The following is a 25,809-nucleotide window of genomic DNA, read 5'->3' as shown; positions in this document are numbered from 1 at the left end:
TTGATAACTTTGCAATATATCTTAGGAATTATCAGCATCGAGGACACAACACTAGGCTTTGTCTGTCCCCTCCTGCTGGCAACATGTCTCTTCCATGGTGTCCTGCCAGAGCTTGGATGATACAGCAGATAAGATGCCTTCATGTTCCCAAGTGCTTCAGATTTAGGTCTCTTATTATTAGAACAATGTAATGACCCAGAGATTTTAAAAAAAGAATTTCCCTTCGAGTGCCACACACCTCACCGTGCAGCAGAATGTTTGAAGTACACATTACAAACCAGACAGTGTCCCTCACAGACATGTTTTCATAGTTTTTTAAGATTTAGTAATTGAAATTGTCTGGATACATTTTTATAGCTGAGAAAATAAGGTAAGACATACTTGAGAAAGCATTTTATCCATAATCCCCGACACATTATTGTTTCAGCTTTTCACTCCTCCCCCATACACGTTTTATCTACCCCTTCCCTGGGGAAGGGGAAGGAGGACCAAGAGAAACTCGCTATTAGCACTTTCCAGGCTCTTGGTCTGAAGGAATATGGCGGGAATGCAACCGGATTTGTGGTAGCTTCCTGCCAGGGAGTTTGTTTAGCCTGACCTGTTCAAAGGAGAAAAACCCCTGGATCTGAGGACATAAAAGGCTTCATATTCTTTTTTTTTTTTTGACACCCCTTACACTCCCAAGGTTTCATGTTCTTTATGAAAATGAAAGTGGTATTCCTTAAAGCATACACAGATCTTGCAGAATGCCTTAGAAGAAAAACGAAAAACAGTTTGACTTACTCTTTTTTTTTTTATCTGCCAAAGATTGAACGCATTACAGGGAAGCAGTGAGTAAGAGTAAGGAGGAAATGTGTGGCCAAGGGTGGCGCGCACGCCTTTAATGCCAACACTTGGGAAGCAGAAGCAGGGGGATCTCCGTGAGTTTGAGCCACCCTGTTCTTGTAGTGAGTCCCAGGCCAGCATGGACCATATAATGAGATACTGTCTTTTAAAAAGAAGGAAAGAAAGAAAATTTCAGGGAAATCTCAAAATTAATACACACACACAAAACACACACACACATACACACACACACACACACACACACACACACACAACAAGGGTTCTACCTGTGAAACTATAGATGAGCTGAAGCAGGTTTTTGTGATAATTCATATTATCTAGCTATTAGCTATATCAACAAGTATCTGTGCAGATATAATGCCAGTCTAGTAAATGTTGGAATTATGAGTTAGCCAAGTTCTTACCTTACATTGTTTTCTGATCAAGTAATGAGTAAGAAGGGGAGCTTTGTCCAGAAGGAAGATGCGGAGTGTGGCAGGTGAGAAACTGGGAGTGGTGGTGCCACAGAGGAGCAGACCCATGCTTCAGCAGGTGGTGGAAGGCACGCAGTCCTTAGAAGCTGCCACTCCCTCACAGTTAGTGAGGGAGTATTCACTCTATTAGTGTGCATGTGTTGGTTTGAATGAGACAAGTTCCCGAGGTAAACATATTTGAACACTTAGTTCCCAGCAGATGATGCTGTTTGTGGGGCTTTTGGAACCTTTAGGAAGAAGAGCTTTCCAGATTAAGTGTATCACTGGGGGTGGGCTTTGTGAGTTTGTAACCTCACCTGACTCCCTGCTTACTCTCTTTCTTCTTCTTTTTCTGCTTCCTCTATATGCATGAAAATGCAATCAGCCAGACCCTGTTCATGCCCCATGCCTTCCCCACCATGATGGACCCCCATCCGTGATGGTTTGTACATTCTTGGCCCTGGGCATGGCGCTATTAGGAAGTGTGTGTCGCTGTGGGCATGGGCTTTAAGAGTACATGCCAGCTGCCTAAAAGCCAGTGTTCTGCTAGCTGTCTTTGTAACAAGAGGTGGAACTCTCAGCACCTCCAGCCCCACGTCTACCTGGATGCTACCATGTTCCTGCCTTGATGATAAGGGACTGAACTTCTAAGTCTGTAAGACAACAATTAACTGTTGTCCTTGTAAGAGTTGCTTTGGTCATGGTGTTTGTTCACAGCAGAAAACCCTAACTAAGACATCCACCATGATGGACCCCATCCCTCTGGGTCCATAATCCAAAATAAACCCGTTTCCCCTTAAGTTGTTTTGGTCCTGGTGTCACAGCAACAGAGAAGTAAGAAATCTAGAAAAGTGGGTTGCCACTGGGAAGAACCTCACCATGGCTTTGTGAGGAACAGGGCATTAGGACTAGAGAAGCTGCTGAATGCTATAAGCAGAGCTTAATTGGCCATCTTGTAGGTATGTATAAGGCAGGAGTAGTGTTAAGAGTAAAGAGGTGAGGGGCCACTCTGTGGGGGGGAGCTTGGAGGCCTAATTCGTGATGATTCAGAGGGAAACAGAACGTTTAGCAATTGTGCTAGAAGGCATTCATGTGATGTTTTAGCAAGAAATACAGCTGCATTCTGCCTGTGTCCTGGGACTTTTCGTGAGGACCATAGAACTTACTTTGGTGGAGGACATTTCTAGGATACCTAACACTGAGTCTTAGGCGTGGTCATTACTGATTACTCTTACTTAGATCTATGGTGAAGAAGAGTGACAAACACATGAGGTGGATGGAAATGGGGAACAATGTCCAGCTGGAGAGGAGAAGATCACCAGATTAGAAGAGCTGAAGTTGTTATGGAGTCTGGTGACACTGAAGAGGAGTTTCGGCTCTGCCCCGCAGCAATAGACAAGGTTCCTGACTGCACCGCCACACCTAGCCAAGCCTCCAAGTGTTAAACCTAAAGGGTTCTTGCTCCTGGAAATCAACTGCAGCGCACAAAAGCCAGCGCCCGTGGCCCAGGGGCCAGGGCCCAGCCCAGGCGGCAGCCAGCTTGGCAGTGTTGCCCGTGTGGCACTGGTTTTGGAGATAAAAGGAACACAAGACTGAGGAGGTCATGTACTCTTCCTCTGTGGTTTCAGAGAGCCTTCGAGCCTGGTAATTTGTGGCAGGGGATATCCTGAGAGGAGGTCCCTCGAGGTCATTGTGTGAGGCTCTGATAAGGAAAGCTAAGTTTTGATAAACACCTCAAGACGTTGGAGATGTTGGAGCTCTGAGACGTGTCCGAGGACAGCTGCCGAGTGTGTGGAACTAGCCCAAGAGAGTTATGTGTTGTAGGCATCGAAGCTGGGAGTGGAACCATCTAAGACCCTGAAACAGAAGCCCCAGATACCAACATAGGAAGCTGCAGAGTTTCGGGTGTGCCTTCCTGGATTTTCTTTGGTCGTGTTTCCACACGCTGCCCCATTGCTCCCTTTTGTAATAGTACTATATATTTTGTGCCATTGTATGTTGGAAGTATGTAACTTGGTTTTTTAATTAAAAAAATTTATAGGGAACATAGTTTAGATCACCAAGCTTCAGAAGTGACTTTGTACTTTTGAATAGTGTTGGGACTGTAGGGATTTTAAAAATTACCTTTATTTCATTTATTTTATGCTGACGCTGTTCTCATGCCATGTTCTCATTTCTTCAGTTTCTTTTGGGGTGTCTTTTTCTTTTGTGCTATCTCCTTTTCTGGCTTTGGAACAATGGATTCCTCAGTCCAGACCATCTCAGTGTTGCTCAGGGACTCCAGGTATGGGCCGATTGGGCCATGAGCTTTGTACGTTTGACAGCACATCTTAGGTGCCTTGTCATCTGGATGAAGGCCTGACAACCTACGGTTATACTTAGTCCAGTATTACTCTCAGTGTTTTTAAGCATGTGCAGCAAAATTTCAGCACTGTTTGGCTTTGTCACACCTGTCTACCATTTTCCACCTGAATGGCACACATCTCTCTGATATTGGTGGCTTTTTGGATATGCATACCTTTTATGGCCTGGGCAGTTTCATGGCTGTTCTGGAAGTGAATATGAAGATTTGAACCCCTTGCTTTACATGATTTTGTTAGACTTCCTGGGTCATCTCATTTTCATGGTCATCCCAGTCCACTTACAAGAAGAGGTACTATGGGTCCTCTAAAGTTGGACTAAATGGGTTTTCCATCATGAGATAGCCATGAGCTTGTGTGGAAGGCAGGCAGTGGAAAGTTGTGGTTTGAATGAGAAATGGCACCATAGCTCATGTATTTGAGCACTGTTTGTGGAAGTTACAGAACTTTTTAGAACTGGAGCTTAGCTGGAGGACCCGTGACACTGGGGGTGGACACTGAGTGTTTATAGCCTCACCTCACTTCTCCCTTGGATGCTCTCTCTTTCTTCTGGGTGTTGATGAAATGTGATTAGCTCCTGCTCCTGCCTCTGTGTCTTCTCTGCTGGCTGCCATACCTTTCCTGCCAAGATGGACTCCTTCTCCCTGATTCATGAGGCAAGATAAACCCTTTCTTCCAAAATCCACTTTGGTTATAGTAGTTTATCACAGCAACATAAAAGTGGGAATAGAAAAAATACGATGTTATAAAAATCACAGAAGAAAATCATAGGAAACAACTAATAGGATACAAATATGAAAGGAGCATTGGAAAGAAGTCGGGAGGGCAGTCTGGATGGCTAAGGGATTGGTAGAAAAGGGTTACAGTAAAATTTAACACATGGATTTTACTTCAACTGGTCCTCACAAGTAAGCCTGACTTCAAAAGCAAGGCTAATAGTGGTTAATGCTGACACAGGCACTCTGGGTTAGAACAACACACATGCTAACTTGGGGACAGCAGAGGGCTTGTGTTGTGGCCATGAAGCAGGCTTTGTGAAGTAACAATGTTTGACTTCTTGAGACAGGCTCCTGCTTTCTAGCCCAGCATGACCTCTAACTCTCTATCCTCTTGTCTTAGCCTCCTGAGTGTGGGGACTATAGGTGGTAACCACAATGCTTGGCTTAAATAAAATAATTTAAAGAAGGTCAAAGGTTATCTTTAAAGGGCTTAACAATAGATGATGGACTCAATGTAGGCCAAGGGAGTGTAAGCAAGAACAGCTAAAAAGAAAAAATACACCTGACCGGGGCTGGGGATTTAGCTCAGTGGTAGAGCGCTTACCTAGGAAGCGCAAGGCCCTGGGTTCGGTCCCCAGCTCCGAAAAAAAAGAAAAAAGAAAAAAAAATACACCTGACCTTCTAGGGGGACTGGGGTCTCTAAAACTGAAATTTTAATATATATAATTGCATTCATGCAAATTAAATATACACAATTATACTCATTGACTGCTGATTCAAGCATTTTCATTATTGTAGAGGAAAATGATAAACCTTATTTAAATTGAAATACTTGGGATTGAACTATGTAAACTGAAATCATCAATTATCCCTTCATATTTATAATTGACTGAGTTGTCTTGGGAAAGCTAACGTCAATCACAGTCACATCACATAGAACAGAACACTAAAGCTGCAATGTATCTGCTGGCAGCACCAAAGGCCCAAACTGCTGAAGGAGATGCAAAGAGGTCAGTCACTTTCACCAACCAATGTGAGTCCCAGCTCTGCACCCTTGTGTGGAACACGCTTTTTCTGAGTGCATCCTCTCTGGGAACTTCCCTTTATTGGGTTACTAACTACACAGTAAAGATTAAACATAATGATTTTCTGTGTAGAATGATATTTTTTAATATTTATCTTCTTTTGCACTTCTTTTTCTCTCTCTCTCTTTTTATACTGAGTTTACTTGAAAGATGATGGGTAAAGGCTTTGTATTAATTGTCTAATCATTTAACAGTAATTTCTGTGACTATATTCTATGGGAAAGACGACTCACGTTTGTATCATGTCTTTGAGGCAGATGCTAAGCTCTGGATGTTGAGTTTTGGGTACACAGACCCACAGGTGCCTCTGTGTGTTTGGAAGGTGTTCTTCCACTGAGTCACATGCCTACCACAGATGCTTTTAAAAAATCATGATCAGAATATATTGTATGAAAACAAATTTGTTTCAATAAGACAATTTTATTTATGTGTATATAAGTGTCTGACTCTGCCTGCACATGTGTGTGGGTGCCCTTGGAGACCAGAAGAGGGCACAGATCCCCTGGAGCTAGCTATTATGGGTGCTGGGAACTGAAGTGCTCTTAACCTCAGAGCCACCTTGGCAGCCCCCATTGGTACTTTTAGATGCATGCAAGAAAATGTTTTATTTCTGTAAAGTAGTTCCACATATTTTATAACATCAAGCATGTTTTTATAAAGTGTCTGGCACTGTCATGCTAAGTAGTAACACACCACAAGTTGCTTCTTATTCACAAAAACCCAGGGTTCCTCAGAGACATTTCTTTCAAGTTCAGGGTCTTTATTTAACAGTATACAAATAACAGAAATAAATATCACCAAACTGAATAAACCCTACTTAGGATAAAATACACAATGCAGGGGCAATTAAAACAACAAATATTACCTAATAGTGGTGGTGCACTCCTTTAATCCTAGCACTTGGGAAGCAGATCTCTTTTCAAGGTCAGCCTGGTCTGCATAGTGAGTTCCAGGATAATCAGATCTACATAACAAGACCCTGTCCCCAAAACAAAAACCACACATATTTTTTCAAATCATAGAGAAATAGGGTATTTGTATCATAAAAATTTGAGACTCATTCTTTCTCCCATTCTTTTGGAGATCGGTCTCATATATCTCATGTTTGTCTCCAACTCTCTGTAGCTGGAAATGATCTTGAACTCCTGATCCTCCCACCTTGACATAGGTATAAAGTTATTGTGCACTGTGTAAAGATTGTCCTTGCATTATTCAAATGCTGATTTCTCTGCCCCCACATCTGGTTGCAATCATGGCGTTGTAATGCTTATTCTAAGCATCTCCTGCCTTGACGTTATTTAAACATTGCTCCCCATTTAGTCTCCAATAAAAGATGACCAGCCAATGACTAGTAAGGAAGAGAATAGGGCTGGACTTCCTCCCAGCCAGGGGAGGGGAGAGGGAGAGAGAGGAAGTGGGGATTGGTGAGGAGGAGAGAGTACTGGAGACACCATGAGAAAACACCTGAAGCCCAGAAAGCCAGATCAGTACTAAAATCCAAGTATCACTGGGATTTTGACTGGGAGGTAGCCAGATTACTTTCGAGGATTAACAGAGTAATACTGCTCAGTCGTTGTGCCCTTAAAGTTTGTTAAATAAATATAATAGTTTTGTCTCAATTGTTTGGTAGCTTTCTTAAGAGGAAAACTGCACAAAAATTTATTAAAAAGCCACTAACACTTGACCTCCTGAGTTATAAGTGTGTAACTCTACATATGGTTATATATGGGATCCAAACCAGGGCTTTATGTATGCTAGGCAAGCACAAGATCAACTAAGTTACAGTCTTAACTCCAATACCCCTTTTGTTGTTATCCAAATACTAATGTTCAATAAAATGAGGGTTTTTTAAAGTTCTGCACCAATAATTTAAAACCAATTTTCCTACTAAGTTTTTTTTACTACCAAATTGAATTCATTATATGTGGGAAAACATTTCTTCAAAATTATTAGAAAGGAAACCCTGGGATGGTGAGATGGTTCCATGAGTGTAGTAGGTCCATGCTGCTGGGCCTGACAACCTTAATCTGTTCTGAGGCCAACATGGTAGAAGAAAACTGGCTTATGTCGTCTTCTGACTTCCATGTGTGGATGCCCCCAACCCCATAGATAAATACGTAGTATTAAAGAGAGAGAGAGAGAAAGAAAGGAAAAAATAAAGAAGTGCAGAGCCATTACCATTCGTTTTGTTTTTCAGTCACTATTCAGTGCCTAGGGTGATGCCGGCCGGCACTTCCCTGTGATCTCTTATGACCTCAGTCCAAGTCTATCCATAGTAACTGCTGCTCCTCCTGGCTCCTTACTTACTGCCTCAGTTGCACTGCAGCTAGCAGTATGCTCAAAGTCTCACTTCCCAGACTCCCTTGCAAGTGGATGTAGTCATGTGACACGCTGGAGTGCAGACCTAAGAGGAAATTAACAGGGGCCGTTCTAGAAACTTTTAAGGGAGACAGCTCGACTGGCATGTTTCTTCTTTCCATCGCTTCTACCAAAGCAATACAGACAGGACTAAACTGGCTAATGATGGGAGGATAAGCCCAGGTGGAGACTGACTGAACAAGAAAAAGAGAAGGCTTAAAACCCCTGGTGACATCATGGAACAGAGCAGATGGATGGAGAGGCTGCTGGCCCACCTCCACTCTGACACACATCACGGAAATAACCTGTTTTTCAGGTTTCTTTATTTATCAATGCCCGTAACCCTCAACTGATTCACCTGGGAGGAAATGTTGACCTTTAACTTAGTGTCTGGCAGGAGGCAGGGCGGGACAGGATAATTGATACTTAGGTATCAGAATAGCTTCTGACATGATTTCTGGAGGCAGCTTCCCAAACAATGTAGAGTTTTATAAACGGTTCTTTTCTTCTTCTTCTTCTTCTTCTTCTTCTTCTTCTTCTTCTTCTTCTTCTTCTTCTTCTTCTTCTTCTTCTTCTTCTTCTTCTTCTTCTTCTTCTTCTTCTTCTTCGATAGTGTTTTATTATGTATTCCCTAGCTGGCCTCCAAGACCAGACTGGTCTTGAATTTACCGGGATCTGCCTGCTTCTGTCTTCCTCACGCTGAGATCGAAGGTGTGCCCCCATCAGGGTGGTGGGTGGCACAGGCCTTTAATCCAAGTACTTTGGAGCCAGAGGCTGGCAAAGCTCAGAATTTGAGGCCAGCTTGATCTACAGAGTGAGTTCCAGGACAGCCAAGGCTACACAGAGAAACCTTGTCCCAAAAAAACCCCAAAGATGTGCACCAGCGCACCTGTCCACTTGTCTTAACTTTATTTCAATACACTTTTATTTTAGGGGATTTTCTTTAAATTTTGTTACTCTTCCGTTTACTCGCCTGTCTAGATTCTGTGATTCATTTTTCTCTTTTGATTCTAGAGATAGAACTCAGGGAAGGGCATATACTAGGCAAGTACTCTGCCCTCAAACCCCACTTCTAGCCCTAACTCATCTTAATATACTAGATAATCCCCAAGGTTCTTTGTAGAGGTTATTAAGCTATTATATACACATTGGCATACAGCAAAATAATAAGTGATGACGGCCTGGCCCCCAAGTGAATAATTCCTTATGATTTGGGGATATTTGTGACCCACAAGTAGCCAGGAGACAAAGGTTATTATGTAAGAGGGACAGAACTCCCAAGCCTTAGAGGGACAGGTCTAAGCAGGCAGGTTCAGAGGAAGTTGTTGAAGGACTCACAGGACAGGGTGGACTCCAGCTTTTAATTTTGTTTTTTGAGGCAGATTGTAGTTTTTATGGAAAGACGGCTGTAAAGTGCTCTCCGGGTACACTGGATATTATAAAAGCTTTCTTAGCCAACATAGTAGGTAGTGACGGATGGGAAGGTTAAAACAGAAATTTTAAAATGATACGTGGTCAGGGGTATACTTCTGTGGCAGAGCGTGTGCATAGCAGTGGCAAGAGTTCCAATCCAAACACAAATATGTATTATTTTATTTACCAGTAAATACATGTGGGCTATTTAGGTTTTATTGTTTACTTTGGTTTTACACAATACTAAATTAATTGCCATAATTCCAATTACAAGCTTAACTTACATAAACAAGTGTGAGGAAATCTACAGCTTTGAGTGCGCTCCTTGCTGTGAATATGCATTGGAGAATGAGTACCAGTTTCCTGACAAATTGAGCAGATGCCGTGGGTTCTGCTATGTGCCCACTGTTAGTGATAAACTCTTCATGTACTCTTTAAGGCCAGCCTCTGGACATTAGTGAATTGATTATTACCAGCCCTGTCTTTAAGAACAAATCCTTGCTTTGGATGATATTTTGTTGACTGTCTCTTTGTCATTGTCTGATCCTGAGTGTCCTTTTGGTTTCAAATTTCAACAGTCATCCAGGGAATGGGAGGTCCCTCAACAGATGGTCCCACGTGCAGGTAAACAATAATTAAGGTCACACCTAGCATCTTGCCTCTAGATTCAGATCCGAATTCTAGTTCCATTCTGCTTTGCAGCCTCAGACACTGATTTAACAGTCTCCATGATTACCTGCTGTCAGAGGGGAAGCTCGGCCTACACTTTGGTTGGGTTTCATGATGAAGGGAGCTAGAGCAAATGTGCCATGGAACACTTGTTCTTGCCCCCTGTGGGGCCAGCTACAGGTGGTCATTGCCTGTAACCTTTCACCACATTCAACTCTGAACACTCACAGTTATGCTTGCTGAGCGTCCTAACTGCTGGCCATCGGCCCTGCGGCCTCTCAGCTCAGCAAGAGCCCAGATGCTCGGTTTGCGTCCCTATAATTTTTTATAGGGATTTTTCTGGAACACCATTTTTCTCAGTGCAGCCTAAACATTCATCCCCTTTCTACTTTCTCAACCTCTGAATTTGTCATTCAATATACATTAAAATTTTACTGGAAGGCAGGGTTTTTTAGGGGTCTTCAAAGAAATAGAGTCAATGGAAGATAGATACATGCATATGAATGAAAATAAGGAATTGGCTGAGAAGTTCTCAGACCTGTAGTCAGGAAGTAGACGGCACAGTTCAAGCTTGTCCTAAGGCCTGACAACTGTGAGTCAAATTCTAGTCACAGACCAGTAGCTCAAGATCTAAGAAGCTAATGCATCTGTTTGTGTCTGAAAGCACAATAAGCTTGAGGCAGCTATAGACAAGAAATTCATCTTCATCTCTCTCTCTCTCTCATCGTTTACTAAATTCTAATTGTTCTTGCTCTGAAAATAACTCCATGTCCTTTTTTTTTAAAAAAAAAAGATTTATTTATTTATTATATATGAGTTCACTGTAGCTGTCTTCAGACACACCAGAGGAGGGCATCAGATCTCATTATAGATGGTTGTGAGCCACCATGTGGTTGCTGGGATTTGAACTCAGGACCTCTGGAAGCAGTCAGTGCTCTTAACCACTGAGCCATTTCTCCAGCCTGTCTCCATGTTATTTCTATAATATGGGTTCCCAAGGGAAACATGGAGCTTTTGGTAATCTGTATTTTATTTTCTTCCTTAAAATGTCTCTACATATGTAACATATATGTGCAAAATATAAGCCTTCTAATGATTCTTGGCAAATTAAAGTACTTTGTAAAGCTACTAAAAAATGATTGGGGGTTGGTGGTTAGGAGAGCTTGCTGCTCTTTTCTTGGGGATCTCAGTTCAGTTCCCAGCACCCATATAAGGTGTCTCACAACTGCCTTCACTGTAGCTTAACTCAGGGGACTGAACCGCCTTTTCTGATCTCTTCAGAAAGCTGTACAAATGTGGCATGCATTCATACAGAGATACACACACTCATCCAGACAAGAAGAAATAAAAACAGAATCTTATAATGGATTCAGGCCATGGCACTTTTTTCCTGAGAGAGACGGGTCTCCATGTGCAGCTCACAGTTATCTCAGGCACCTGGATTGAGGTGCTTTTTCCAGCTTCAGCTTCCTGAGCTCTGGGACTAGGGTTGTGAGCTGCCATGCCTCGCCCTTCAAAGCTCTTTTGTAAACTCTATGTCATTGAGAATGGCGGAAGTATGGACTGGAACTTGTCCGGTGAACAAGTTTGCTGTCTGTAGAACGAGCCCTTAACATGCGCGTAGTACTCCTCCTTTAAGAAAATTTCTCCAAGAAGAATATTGGGAATGTTTGAAGTTATTCCTTTCTTGTCTCTAAAGTCACTTTCACTATTAACTTCATGGTTTTTCCCCAAGTCACACTGCCGCCTCCTGACTGATCTCCTTGTTCCTATTCCTCCCTCTGCAATCTACTCTAAGCTAATAGGTAAACGGATGCTCGGCTCAGCCCTGCCCAATGACTTCCCATCCCATCCCACATGGAGGCACATGCGCTCATCAACAGATTGACATGCGCTAGTTCCAACTATCAGGTCTTGGAGTGAGCCTTGTAACAACATTCTGTCTCACTCTGGTCACTTCTCTCCTGTCCCCTACATATGCAAGCTCCACTCCAGATTTACTGCTGTTACATTATTTTTCTGCCGAGAATGTAGTCACCCATTATCTACCTGGTTCTATGTCTCATCGCCATGGTAGCGCTCAAATGTCACTTTCTCAATGGGCCCTTTTATAAATGTCCCATTAGAAAAAACAATCCCCAGGCCTCTACTTCACCACTTTAAAAAAAAGACAATTTTTTTTGTTTCAAGTGTATGGGTGATTTGCATGCATGTAGGTACACCCCATGTATGCCAGTGCCTGTGGAGGTCAGGAGAAAGAACTGGATGCCCTAAAACTGGGTATTATGGATGACTGTGAGCCACTATGTGGAAGCTAGGAACTGAGCTTAGGTCTACAAGAGCAGTTCTTAGGGGCTAAGTCATGTTTTATTTGTCCCCCACCCCCACCCCCACACCCCCGTCCACCAGTGAGTGCAGAGGTATTTGTGTGAATGTGTGCATGTATGTATTGTTACTTTTTGTTTTGGTGATAAAAACCATGTCAGAAAGCAACTTGGAGAAGGTTTACAGGTTACAGACGAAACCAGGTATCTGTGCAAGATCATTAGGCACTCTTAGTTGCCGAGCCATCTCCCCAGCTCCCTCCACCTTATGTTTTGATACAGGGTCTCTCGCTGAACCTATAATGGAGACCTGTATGTATGGTATACTGATGCAATAACGCCGCAAATGCTAAACAGCCACTCTCTGATTAGATTTAAGGCCCACTCCATGAGAAGGAACCCCTGCCTTACATGCTCAGGTGGCCAAGAACCTAAGAATACATAGATCATAGGCCTAGGGCAAACCAAAAACTATTGTTCTGCTAAAGTAACATAGCAATAAAATGACTATTAAGGATATCTGCTAAACGGTAGACCAGTGTCTCACTCCTACCAAAGATGGGAGCTACCACAGAGATCCGCAACTGGACAATGTGCAGGGAGTGAGAAGCCATGGAACCCTCAGTCCTAAGTGGTTTGTCTCATCAAATCCCTCCCTCAAAGCTCAGGGAGCTATACAGGAGAGAAGGCAGAAAAAACTAAGAGCCGGAAAGGGTGGATGACACCAAGGAAACAGCGTCTTCAAGAAACAATAGGACTCCACTTACCAACTACTCACAAAGGGAAAATTAGTTCCTGCAAAGGAGTCTTACCTGGCACTCAAACCACACATATGGTCAGGCCCTAAGCCCAGCAGTGAACGGCCAACACAAAACGAACTCAAGAGTATGTTTAGGATTTCTTGTATCATATTGCTTTGGGGGATTTTGTTTACTGATCTTTGGCTTGAATATTATAGTTTATGCTCTTGAGTTTTCATAGGTTTTGTTTGTGTACACAGAGTGTGTGAGTGCGTGTGTGGGAGGGGCTTATGTATGCCTTTCTCATGCCCTTTCTTAGTTTCATTATGTTCTGTTTGTTGGTTTGTTCATTTTGGGTTTTTTTTTTAAGATTTATGTATTTATTATATATAAGTACACTGTAACTATCTTCAGACACACCAGAGGAGGGCATCAGAACTCATTACAGATGGTTGTGAGCCACCATGTGGTTGCTGGGATTTGAACTCAGGACCTCTGGAAGAGCAGTCAGTGCTCTTAACCACTGAGCCATCTCTCCAGCCCTGTTCATTTTGTTCTCTGGTAGCTTCCAGTACCGTGAAACCAGCCAGTAGGGATGAAGGCTCTAGTTAGACACCAGCTTCTCTGTGTTCAGTGAGATATGTGAGTATTGTCTTCAGCAATAAGTCATCAACCGATGGAGAGCAACCAATAGTATTGGCAGTAGCCTGAGTTGGTTGGGTGTTTCCATGGGTCCACTTTGCCCAACAACTCAATTAGATGTGACCCTGGCACTGCAAATTTCATTTGTAGTGAGAGATGTCTTTGTTTCCTCCATTACTTGATGATTTCATATATATATATATATATATATATATATATATATATATATATATATATATATATATATATATAATATATGGAATGAATGAAGCTCCTACTGTAGTAGGTTTCCATATGACCCTCAAATGGCCCTTGGTTTTAGCTGTCTACTCCTGTCTTTCCTCCCTTCTCTGTTTAACTCTCCCATTCCAGTCTCCCCATTATCCCTTTCGTTAAAAATAGAATCTCATGTGTCCTTCTAACTCTGCTTCCATAGTACTGGGATTACAGTCATATACTAAACTAGGTTCATGTGGTGCTGGGGACTGCATCTAGGTCTTTATGCATGCTAGGCAAGCATTCTAACAACTGAGACACAGCCCTGAAAATAACAGAAGGAATTTTTTCTTTGCCTTTTCCTTGTATTGAAAATAGATTCTTTTCTCATACAATATATTCTGATTCCAGTTTCCTCTCCCTTTACCCCTCCCAGCTCCTTCCCACCCTTCCAGGTCCAGTTTCTTTCTCTATCTCATTAAAAAAAAAAAAAGAACAGGCTTCTAAGTGATAACAGCCAAAAGTGACCAAATAAAATATGATAAATCAAAAACCCATCACATTGAAGCTGGACAAGGCAACCCACCAGAAGGAAAAGAGCCTGAAGAGCAGGCACAGGGATCAGAGGCCGGTTTGTTTATTCGCTCACTCAGGATTCCCATAGAAATACTAAGCTGAGTGATGTAATATGACCTTGTATAGACCTGCGTAGGCCCTGTGCTTGCTGCTCCAGTCTCGGTGAGTTCATATGAGCCTTGCTTAGTTCATTCACATGCTCTTGTTCTAATAGGAGGAAATTAAATTGTGCTATGCCCATGAAAGGAAAAACATGCACTTATTACATATTTTTCTAGGCATGACAGCAAAAGGGATCAGTGGGAGGAGGGAACAAGAGTGATGGGGATGAATGTGGTAAAAATGCTTTGTATACACATATGTCAGAATCAAATCCAAACTATGTATAATTAATATACACTAGTAAAAATCTTTAAAGTTATTTTAACATCTAAAATAATGTTATAAACTAGACATGGTGATGCACACCTCTCATCCCAGCTCTTAGAGGTCAGAGGCAGGTAAATCTCTGGGAGTCGGAGGCTGGACTGGTCTGCATAGATACTTTTAGTCTGTCAAGGCCTCTCATACACCTTCCAAAATGCTTACAACATATCAACTAGGAAAAAAGAGTTAAGACTCCAATTTTATTTTGAATATAAAGGGAGGGCTATATACTAAAATTCTACTTTTAAAAAATGTTGACTGTCACATCATTTCACTTTCTTTACTTTGTGTGGTGCTGGGGATCGAACTTCAGGGTCTCTCACGGGCCAGTCAGGTACTGTATCTCCCTCCCAAATATAACCTACACTTTTAAGTTAAAAAAGAATCTAAAAAATTAAAAGGTTTGAAGGGAAAAACCTGCTTCTTTCTATTCATGCCATGTCTGAATAAATTCCTTACTTCAACTGAAAGTAGGCTTTGCACATCTCTGCTGCCACTGACTTTCTCGCCAGTACTACGCATCTTTATTTCCTCTCTTAGGCCATGTACTTCCAGAAGGCAAATTCTATGGTCCTATTTTTAGGGTCTACAAAATGTTCTCTATTTTTATGAATTATTTCAATGGAACACATTTACAATGTTTTAGTAATCAGGAGTGGTATATGGTATTAGTAATGCAATTTCCATATAATGTTCTGTCATTATCAGTGTAAGAGAAATTCTTGCTGTTGTTAAAGGTGGTGTTAAAGGTGCTGTGTAGCCCTGGCTGTTTTGGAACTCACTATGCAGACCAGGCTGTCTTGAACTCATACAGATCTGCTTGCCTCTGCCTCTTGAATGCTTGGACTAAAGATATGAAACCACACTCAACCAGAAATTTATTTCTTGACATAAGAAAGTTCTTGGGGGTTCCATTGGGCTCAATTCTCTCCTAAGCTACATGTCTCTGCCCTCTCAAACCGCCATCCCTCAAACGTGGATCAGGTAATACAGTTTGTCAAACCGGCAGTTTGTAAAGGACTTAATTTGACTGCTTAAAAGATACACTCAAACCTGAGAGGAAAGAATTCCGGAAGATCACCATGGCCACAGCGATAGGATTTGTTATCCTGCGATTCACTGGCTTCCTTATGAAATGGATCCACATCCCTATTAACAACATTACTGTGGGAGGTTGAGTACTTTTTCATCATGGAGCTAGTGAACCAATGAGGGGGTGACAAGCTCATGAAGTAAAACGTTGCCTGGATGCTGTGTGTTTTTCATTTCTTTCCTCTTTCCTATGAAGTTTTCTATTTCTAAATTAAAATAATTTCAAAATAACCTTTTTTTCCCCCGGAACAACAAAGGAGAGTGTTCTTGGTTGTCAGGCAGATTTCCTTCACTCATTCAGGGTTCCCGTGACTTCTAATTTATGATTTCCTAGGTTACATAGTATTCCCCATACCCTAACTATATTTACTGATAATTGGTCTCCGGTGTGTTAAACTCATAGTATTGCAATGCTTGGTAAACAAAATACAGGAGGTACAATAAAGTGTGAATTTCAAAGAATATGTAGTTTCTACTATGAGTATGTCCCGGGTATCACAGGGGACATACTTATACTAAAATACTACATGTTATCTGACATTCCAATTTAATTCTAAATCCTAAGCTGTATTTTCTGCCCCTACCTAGGGTAGGGATTAGTGTTATCTGATTTTAAACTGAATCCCAAGAATCTTATAGGGCCACTTTATTATTAGACTAACAACTCTCTGTGTTCTATCCAAGACAGATGAACAGACACAAGGACAGAGCTGGGATTGGGTTGTCTGGGTTCTCAGATAAAGAACCCCCAGCACCCCGGAAGTTCAGCTTGTTTATGATACAGACAGAGTTGAGCAGAGAGGTGGGGGTTATTATGCATGCTGAACATAGAGTCACAGCCATTACAGACAGGTAAACAAGGGAGTGGGCGTTATGGTGTACGGCTGCGTCAAGGAGACAGGTGAACTATTCTCAGGGGAGCGGTGTCTGTCGGGGAGCAGTCTTTAGGGAAGCCTGAGGGAGGGAAGCTGTGCTGGGCATTTTTAAAAAAGATTTATTTATTATACATAAGTGCACTGTTGCTGTCTTCAGACACACCAGAAGAGGGCATCAGACCCCATTACAGATGGTTGTGAGTCACCATGTGGTTGCTGGGATTTGAACTCAGGACCTCTGGGAGAGCAGTCAGTGCTCTTAATCACTGAGCCATCTCTCTAGACCCTGTGCTGAGCATTTGTTTGTACTTACTATCAACATCTACACATGAAACTGTTTCCTAAAGTTAGACTTCAATTCTTTGGGTCATTCTCTGACCCTCTACCATTTTTTTCAACCTATCATTTAAAGCACAAAATCCAAAATATCTTAATTGGGCACATGAAACCTTCCAGGAGATGGCCCAGTTTCTGTTTTCAGCATTCTTCCAGGCAGAGGCCCTGGCTCCCCTTCACAAATCCTCATGTGGCCTCTGCTTTGCCACCATGGTATGAGGGCTATCTGTCCATCCTCACCGCTCACACAGCCCTCTGCATCTCCTCCCAGCATTGACTTTAACAGGTATCACCCATAACTGGTATTTCCCCATCACTATCACGTATATTTCCCTTTAAAAATTCTAAAACTGGGATTCTGACTTCCCAGTGACACCCTGCAATGCGGACACCAGAAGGCAGTTCTGAGCGGTTGTCAGAGCTGGAGCATGCGAACTTTGCGGTGGTTATTCTCAGTGGCATGACAACTGTACTTTCGAGGCTTTTCAGTCAGCCAGCTGTGTACAAAAGGATTTTAAGTTGACTGCAGTCTGAAAGGTACGCAGTGACACCTATTAGGTCAAAAATCTTACAGAACAGATTTCAAGGGTTTGGAAGGAAATACCAGAGACAGGAATAGTGTGTTCTTAAAAAAAAAAAAAAAAAAAAAAAAACCCGAAGGAAAGAAAAGAAAAAAGAAAAGCAAAGATCTCTGCCTCTCACTCATGCTCATTAGCAGAATTCATTATTGAGGATAATTTCTATGTGATGAGTCACTATTGTTACATACTTTAACTAGCAGTAGTCCTACACTGGTTCAAAATGAAAATCCTTTTTTTAAAGATTTATTTTATGTCTGTGAATACACTGTTCCTCTCTTCAGACACACCAGAAGAGGGCGTTGGATTCTTTACAGATGGTTGTGAGCCACCGTGTGTGGGAATTGAACTCAGGACCTCTGGAAGCAGTCAGTGCTCTCAATTGCTGAGCCATCTCTCCAGCCCCTGAAAAGTCTTTAAATTGAAACAACAACAAAAGTTGTGTGCATGAGGCTTTTGCCTATATGTGCATCAGTACAGTGTATCCAGTGCCCACTGAGGCCAGAAGAAGGCACTATGGCTCATTGAACTGGAGTTAAAGATGATTGTGGGCAGCCTTGTGGATGCTGGAAATTGAACCTGGGTTCTCTGGAAGGGCAGCAAGTGCTCTTAACCACTCAGACAACCCTCCACCCACCGCCCCCCAGGATGACTGTTGGCAATATAAGGTGTTCCTAAGCTGATGAAATGTGGTTCATTACCTTGCATTTTCAAAGAAATTCCTTAGCAATTAGTCTTACTCTGTGTGTGCAGAGGTCTTCTGAAGGCATTGTATCTCACTATTTTATGTTTCCTTTTCATTGAATTACAAAGTCTCAGGGGCCAGCACAGTGTTGGCCACTTAGTCCATGTGCATCTGGAGTTAGTTGAGCAATTCTAGTGATTCATGCCTGTAGTCCATTGGGAGGCTGAGACTAGGGGACAAGTTTAGGGACAGTGTGGGTTACAGAGGAAATTCAACACTAGTGTGGAAAACTTGGTGAGACTGCCTCAAAATTAAAAAGTGTAAAATATAGCTGAGCAATCGTGCTCATGCCTACTGTCTGCAAGAACCATAGCTCAGTCCCAGTGACAGAGAGACACAGATACTCACAGACACATACCCACAGGCAGACACACAGACACACACAGGCACACACACATGAACAGACACACACACAGACACACACAGACACACACAGGCACACACACATGAACAGACACACACACAGACAAACACACAGAGACACACACAGACATAAACATACACATAGACACACACACACATAAACACACTCACACACACACAGACACATTCCCACAGGCAGACACACATAGAGGCACACAGACACACAGACATGAACAGACACACACACAAACACAAACATACACACAGACATGCACATAGACATAAACATACACACAGACATACACACATAGATATCAACACACACAGATATCAACACACACACAGACATACACATACAGATATCAACACACACAGACATACACACACAGATATCAACACACACACAGACATACACACACGGGTATCAACACACACACAGACATACACACACAGATATCAACACACACACAGACATAAACACACACAGGCACACTCTCACAAACACACACACAGACACACACACAGACACACACATACAGACATAAACACACACACAGGCACACACTCACAGACACACACATGGACATAAACATACACACAGACACAAACACACACAGAGACACACACACAAGGACACACATATGCATACACTAAAAGAATATCTGCAGGTCTCATGTTCTTTTGCCAGGAAAACTATCTACTCTGACTCTCAACCTGGTTCTATCCACTCTAAAGGATGACCTTGAACCATTTGTGACTTGAGCTATTACAGCAAAACATTTCTCATCAGAAAGAAGTAAGTTCTTTTTTAGTAGCATTTTTTGAGGTCTTGCATTACATAATTTGTACGATCCAAACTAAGTTTCCTTGTGTATTATCTTATTACCTCATTCGTGTAATTTCATATCCAATGTTAAGCTTGTTAATTTTTGTTGTTCTCAGCATAACTATCTAAAAAGAGGTAGAGTAGCAAAGAGCTAGTAAGACAGCCAAATGCAACTGTGTTACATTACCTCTGAGGAACACTGAGTTCATCTGATTGTTCTATTCAGATGCTAAATCTCTTCCAAGGAAGAGACATAAATGGTGTCCAAGGTCCCAACAGCGAACCAAGGCAAGAGTCCACTAAAGTTAACTCTGGGGAACCAGTGAGTTTATTGGGCTTCCTTACATGGGAGTGGACCTCCTCTCTCCTCTTTCCTCTTTCCTGGCTTCTATTTCTTCTCCTCCCCCAGACCATGTGTCATTAAAGCAGAGTTGGGTACAACAGCTGGTATAACAGGTGGTGGAGAGCAGCTGGATAGTCAGGTGAGACTATTATGTCTTCTCAGTCCCTCTGTGCTGGGATAGAAACCACCAAGCCCAGCCCTGACAATCTTTTGCAATGGAGTGCAGCTGAATGCCCAAATATGGGGGTCACTTGGCTCAGAGGACAGTCACTCATGATAATGGCATATCCAGATACCAAAAGCCATGTTATTGACACATGACTATTTGAAAAAGGTTACTCTGCTTAGTTGGTTTAAAATAATCTAAAATGGTTCTGGTTGGCTCCTACAAGGAATATAACTCGGCAGTTCATAATTCTGCCAGAACAGTCTACTCCAACATTTCAGGTAGGCTGTTGTTTAAGCAGTCACCATGTTTCTAGTTTTCCATATAATTTATTTATTCCCTCTTAAAGTGGAACAAGGGTATTTGAGTTGGACTCCCTACTTTTAGTGTTTTTGAGAGAGAGTTCCTCTGTGTCACCTTGGCGGTCCTAAACTTGCTCTGTAGACCAGGATGGCTTTGAAGTTAGAGATCCATCTACCTCTGCCTCTTGAGTGCTGGGACTAAAAGCATGCACTCACAGCCTGGTTTACTCCCTATTTTTAAAAGAAACCTTTTTTTTTTTTTTGGTTTGCTTGTTTTTGTGTTTGTGAGTGCTTTACTGTACTGTGTGTGTCTGGTGCTTATGGAGACCAGAAGAGGAAGATGGATCCCTTGGAACGGAGCTACTCAACAATTGTTGAGCTGCCATGTGTGTGATGGGAACCAAACCCTGGTCTGTGGCAAAGTGAGTGCTCTAACTGCTGAACCACCTTGCCAGCTTCAGGACAGCATCCTTTTAAAAACACCAGCAAAGACCAGCTTCTCTCCCATCCTCGACGGATACCCCTCAGAAAAAGCTTTCACAGTGTGGCAGCACAGCTCCGGCACACGTCATAGTCAGGCACTTTACAGCATAAGAGTTATTTCTTCAGTTGAAGCTTTGGAAATACTTGGTTTGAATTTAGGGCCCCTGTTTAAGAAAGTAAGCCTGAGAAGTCCTCCAAGAACCACCTCCCCCAAAGAAAAATGAATGAAGGAAAGATTCACCATGTTCATCTCATGTTCACTTCTATGCCAAAGCTTGCTGGGTAAGGGTCGCACTCTGCAAAGTCATTTTGTGTTCTTGTTCTCTTTCTTTCCTTTGCCAAATACAATTGAAGTCATGTGTATACATCACAGACCCACCACACAGATTGGGGATCACATTCAGCATTTTCTCCACTTTTTAAAAGACAAATGCAGTGATTACAAGGACATGGGAAAAACACTAGAGGCCAAATGCATGTATTATTCTTGTACATTAAACATGTAGTATTGTGTATGCGCATGATGTTTATGGGAAGGGTGCATGCCACATGATGGTCAGAGGACAACCTTTGGGTCAGTTTTCTTCTTCTGCCATTAAGTGTTGTGAGAATCAAGTTGAAGTTGCCAGGTTTAGGAGGCAAATGTCTTTACCTCCTGTGCCGTCTTGCCAGCCCTAAATGTGGTTATTAATCAGTACTATAAGATTCACCTGAATAAAAACTTAAACTATGGAAACCAGAGCCTACCCAATTCTAATTTAATTTTACTATTGTGCATGTGATGTACAACATCCAGCATGTGGAGGTCAGAGGATAATGTTGTGGAGTATGATCTTTCCTTCTAAGTGGGTTTCAGGGATCAAACTCAGGTCCTTAGGAGGCAAGTACTTTTACCCTGTCAGTTACCTTGCTCTCCACTATCTTACCTCCACTGGACCTTCTTCCTCTGGGTATGGACACTTGGTGAATTACGTTTTAAAGCTCTATAGGCAATGCTGATGCATAAGTCTTGGCTAAGAACTGCTTTTAAATCATCACCCAGTGAACCAGTCACTTCAGAAGTGTGGCCCATTTCTGTCTGGGGACTGATTGTTAATATTTCCTGGCTTCTGTTTTTGTATGTGATGCCCCCTCCATATATATATATATATACATATATATATGCATGCCATATATATTTATACACACACACACACACACACACACACACACACACACACACACACACACACCCTATTTCCTGTTCAGGTAGATGGCCCTGTCATTTAGAACTTCTGAGCTTCCTGGCTGAACACCTGATCTTTGGTCCCCAGCGCCATTGCAAGCATGGGTTTTGGTTATTTGCTCCAGGTTAGTTCTCAAGACTTGGCTCTCCTGATCTTTGCGTCTAACCTGCATCTTCACCACACGCCTCCATAGCAACCCGAGATTGACAACCTGCAAATGCCACTGAGTCAGGGAAGAACTGCCAACTGGAAAATGACGACAAATAACTGTAAAAGGTTCAGTGAGTACCAGAGTGTATCAGCAGACTCATTCCCTTCAAACGTGGTTTTGGTTCTCACACACACACACACACACACACACACACACACACACACACACACTTGGTCAGAACTGATCTAATGATCTAACATGGAGGGGGAAATTTCTTTCTCAGGACTAAAGGTGATCTGCTATCTGGGCCTAATGACCTTGCTGGCTGGTGCCTCGGTCTAGCTGTGACTATGAGCAAAGCTGTTCTTTCTTCATATTTTTAGGGCCCCGATTTTTTTCTTCCCTTTTTTCACTAGCAGCTGCTACTTCTTTAGCTCATACTAGACTCATACTATTCCATAATACACAGGAAGTAGACATTATTATGGCCGGTTTTCAGACAGGCAGCTTTCACACACACCTGAGAGGCCCTGGTGAAAAAAAAATGAGACTAATTTTCTAAAAATTATGGACTAACATGGAAAAGAAAGACGTCAGAGCTGTGAAAACAACTTTTGTATTGTCACTGAACTCTGATTAGGAGATCTTGAGATCTGGAGTCTTAAGCAGTAAACATAAACCTTGGAAACTATTCCTATTAGCTCCAATTTAAGAGATTTTTTTTTCTTCTTGAATTACAGTAATCATTTTCTGATTTTCAACGTTTTTATATTTTCTTAGAATACTGCAAACTTTTTTTGAAGATAGGGACCACACCTCATAACTAGCATGCAACATATACTGGTTATTTAATCAGTTGTGATCTTACTCTCTAATAAACTCATGCCTCTACTATGGTTCATTCCCATAGAACACTATGCTACTATTGATTGTTAGTAAGTTAAAAAATATTCGGAGGCTTTTTTGTTTTTGAAATATTAGGAAAAGCCCAAACAACAAAGCCTGATTTTTAAAACGTGCCACAAGCATGTCACTTCAGATGCCTAGCAGGACAGAATTTCAGCGTAGAGAAAATCCGGAAATGCAGAGCCAACGGGAGAGGCCCTTCAAATACCTAGTCTTAAAAAGGTCTCAATGTTCCAAATTCAATTCATATTTTAGGCAGCGGGTCTTGCAGTTCCCCAACTTCATATGAGAACAAATCTCCAGACTTGCAGGTGCAGATTGAAGACTTTAGGTAACGTGACGGGCTGAGAATGTTTTCCGACACAATACTGGCAAAGACTGAGAGGCGGGTTTCCCAGGAACCTATCCATTCTCTGGGTCACCTGCGAAACGTGGTCATCCCTTTTCACTTTTAAAACGAGGGCAGTGGATTGGGGTTTGGAAAGCCCCTTTTATTTCTTAATATAGTCTAGTTAGTGCCTTAACAATTTGAAGACGGAACTAGGTTGGAGAGGACAGTTGCTTTACTAGTCTACATTTGAGTTCCGCTTCGTGTTTGCAGGGCTGGCTTCCTCTTCGGTGGATCCTCTGACCAGCTAGAGCCGGAGCCGAATGACTGGCCGGGATTAATACCAGGTCATAAACAACCTCTCACTTCCCCTCCCCCTGGGCCGCCCCAAGGCCCGGCCTGCTGCCGCCGCGTGGGCCTGCGCGGTCCCGTATCCTTCGTCAGTTCACCCTTCTCGGCCCTGCACTCTTAATCACGACACAGAGCCCTCACCCACAGGTTGGGGGCGGCTTCCACTTCCCTTCTCCCGACCCTGTCACGGTGCACAGCCAAAAGGCCGGACGCCCTGACACACACGCCTACAGCCCGCTGCCGCCCTACGCGCGCTGACGCAGTCCCCGGCCCAACCCGCGGTGCTTCCGCGGCCTGTCCCCGCCCCTTCCCGGAGCCCGCCTCCCGGCTGCGGGCCTCGGGCCGTCCGCCTCCCCTTGCGCTGGTTCCAGCGTGCACCCGCTGCCCCGCCTCTGCGCGTGCTCAATAACTGTCCTCTCAGTCGGCCTGCAGGCTTCCCCCGCCCCTGAGCTGTTTGAATATGCTAATGAGGCTGTAAGGACCAGCCAATAGGGCAGAGGGTCTCTGGATCACATGACTCGAGTACGTGTCAGGGGCGGAGCCTACGTAGCCCCTGCCCGAGTTAAAACCGGAGTGTGAGAGAGAAAAGCGCTTCAGTAGCGAGAGGGGCTGAGAAAGTGGTGACACCGCTGGGGTGCGGAGGGAGTCTCTCAAACTTCTCTCAACAGCCCCAGGGCCAATCTCCCCTCAGCCCACTCCCCTGTTCGCCAGATCCCTGGTCCCCACTCCCTGCACTGGGGGTGGGGTGGGGAACTGGGCCCGTCTCCCGCGGGGACACACACAGGGGCCGGGAGTGGGGACGGGACCCCCAGGCCGGGGGGGACGGACGGACAGACGGCCGCGCGGCCGCCCCAGCGGGCAGGCAGGCCGGAGGCGGGGGTACGGCCGGGTGGACCTGGGCTGGGGAGTTTCCTCTCAACTATCGGGGGAGAAACTCCCCATAGCCGGTGTTTTCCTCCCGGGGGCCGCGTTCCCCGCCCCGCATATCGGCGGTTGCCGCCGCCGCTGGTGCCTCCACCTCTGCCATCTCTTCACCACCTCGGGCCCCGGTGTCCCCGGCCAGCACTATGCCCATCTTACTGTTCCTGATAGACACGTCTGCCTCTATGAACCAGCGCAGCCATCTGGGCACCACCTACCTGGACACGGCCAAAGGCGCGGTAGAGACCTTCATGAAGGTACCGACTGACCGAGCCCGGGTGGCGACCCCGACCCGGTGGCCCGCGGGGGGCAGGGCGGGGGGCAGCGGGTTTACTGCGGGCTCCGCGGGCGCGGGGACCCCTCCCCCACCGCGCTGGCGGGCGGGCGGGCGGGCGGGCGCTGGGAGCGGGCTCTGCTGGGCCTGGCCCATGTGGGGCTGCTGTGGGTGCGGGGGGCGGCGGAGGGACGGCCCTGCGTGTGCGGTACTGTGGGGGCGGCCAGCGACCCTTCTGTGACTGGTAACCTCGCCTCTGTGCTTCCCTCTCTCCCGCCTGTCCCCACCCTGGCCCGCAGCTCCGTGCCCGGGACCCTGCCAGCAGAGGAGACAGGTATATGCTGGTCACTTTCGAAGAGCCGCCCTATGCTATCAAGGTAACAGCCCTCGCCCTCCCCCCTCCCTTCCCTGCTCCTTCCTAGCTCGCCCTCCCCGCCCCCTCTTCATTATGCTCCCCTCCCCCACCGCCGCTCCCGCCTCCAGGTCCCTTCCCCGCGGCCTCCCGCCCCTCCCCAGCTCGGGAGCGCCAGCGCGGTGGCAGTTTCTGGCCCACCGCCGTCCCCTCCGGGTCCAGCTCGGCCTGGCGGCGGAGGCGCTACGATCAACATGGCCGACATTTCCCCTCCGCGGCGTGAGCGGCAGCAATGAACTGTGGGGGATATTTATTCAAGTTAGCCCGAGTGACAGCGGGGCCCAGCCTTGCCTTGCCCGGTTTTG

General features: G+C 44.2%; 2 protein-coding genes and 1 pseudogene across 12 annotated transcripts in view; 2 read left to right on the top strand and 1 right to left on the bottom strand.

Moving 5' to 3' along the window:
* LOC134482069 (zinc finger CCCH domain-containing protein 13-like) overlaps window positions 1-3,252 on the bottom strand; it is a 34,514-nt gene extending 31,262 nt beyond the window's left edge. Inside the window, exon 1 of the mRNA XM_063274833.1 lies at window positions 3,178-3,252. Within this exon, the coding sequence (XP_063130903.1) occupies window positions 3,178-3,252 (75 nt within the window). The remainder of the gene's footprint in view (window positions 1-3,177) is intronic.
* The window catches only part of Ints6 (integrator complex subunit 6), a 143,767-nt gene that overhangs the window by 21,497 nt on the left and 96,461 nt on the right, over window positions 1-25,809 (top strand). For 9 of the 11 annotated variants that reach the window (XR_005493766.2, XM_063274427.1, XM_063274428.1 and 6 more), the window contains 2 exons: window positions 23,820-25,075; window positions 25,392-25,469. Coding sequence is in view for 10 of the 11 variants with exons in the window: in XM_063274427.1 (XP_063130497.1) it covers window positions 24,965-25,075; window positions 25,392-25,469 (189 nt within the window). In the remaining variant the exon portion in view is untranslated. Of the gene's footprint in view, window positions 1-22,285; window positions 22,443-23,819; window positions 25,076-25,391; window positions 25,470-25,809 lie in introns of those variants that run through there. The other 2 variants (XM_063274423.1, NM_001271488.1) reach the window with 2 other exon arrangements.
* On the top strand, window positions 12,382-21,447 carry Sec61g-ps5 (Sec61 translocon subunit gamma, pseudogene 5; annotated as a pseudogene).

Source organism: Rattus norvegicus, chromosome 15 (genome assembly GCF_036323735.1).
Source record: "Rattus norvegicus strain BN/NHsdMcwi chromosome 15, GRCr8, whole genome shotgun sequence".
NCBI classification, from domain to species: Eukaryota; Metazoa; Chordata; class Mammalia; order Rodentia; family Muridae; genus Rattus; species Rattus norvegicus.
The sequence above is the reverse complement of the archived record's forward strand: the minus strand, read 5'-3'. Positions and strand labels throughout refer to the sequence as shown.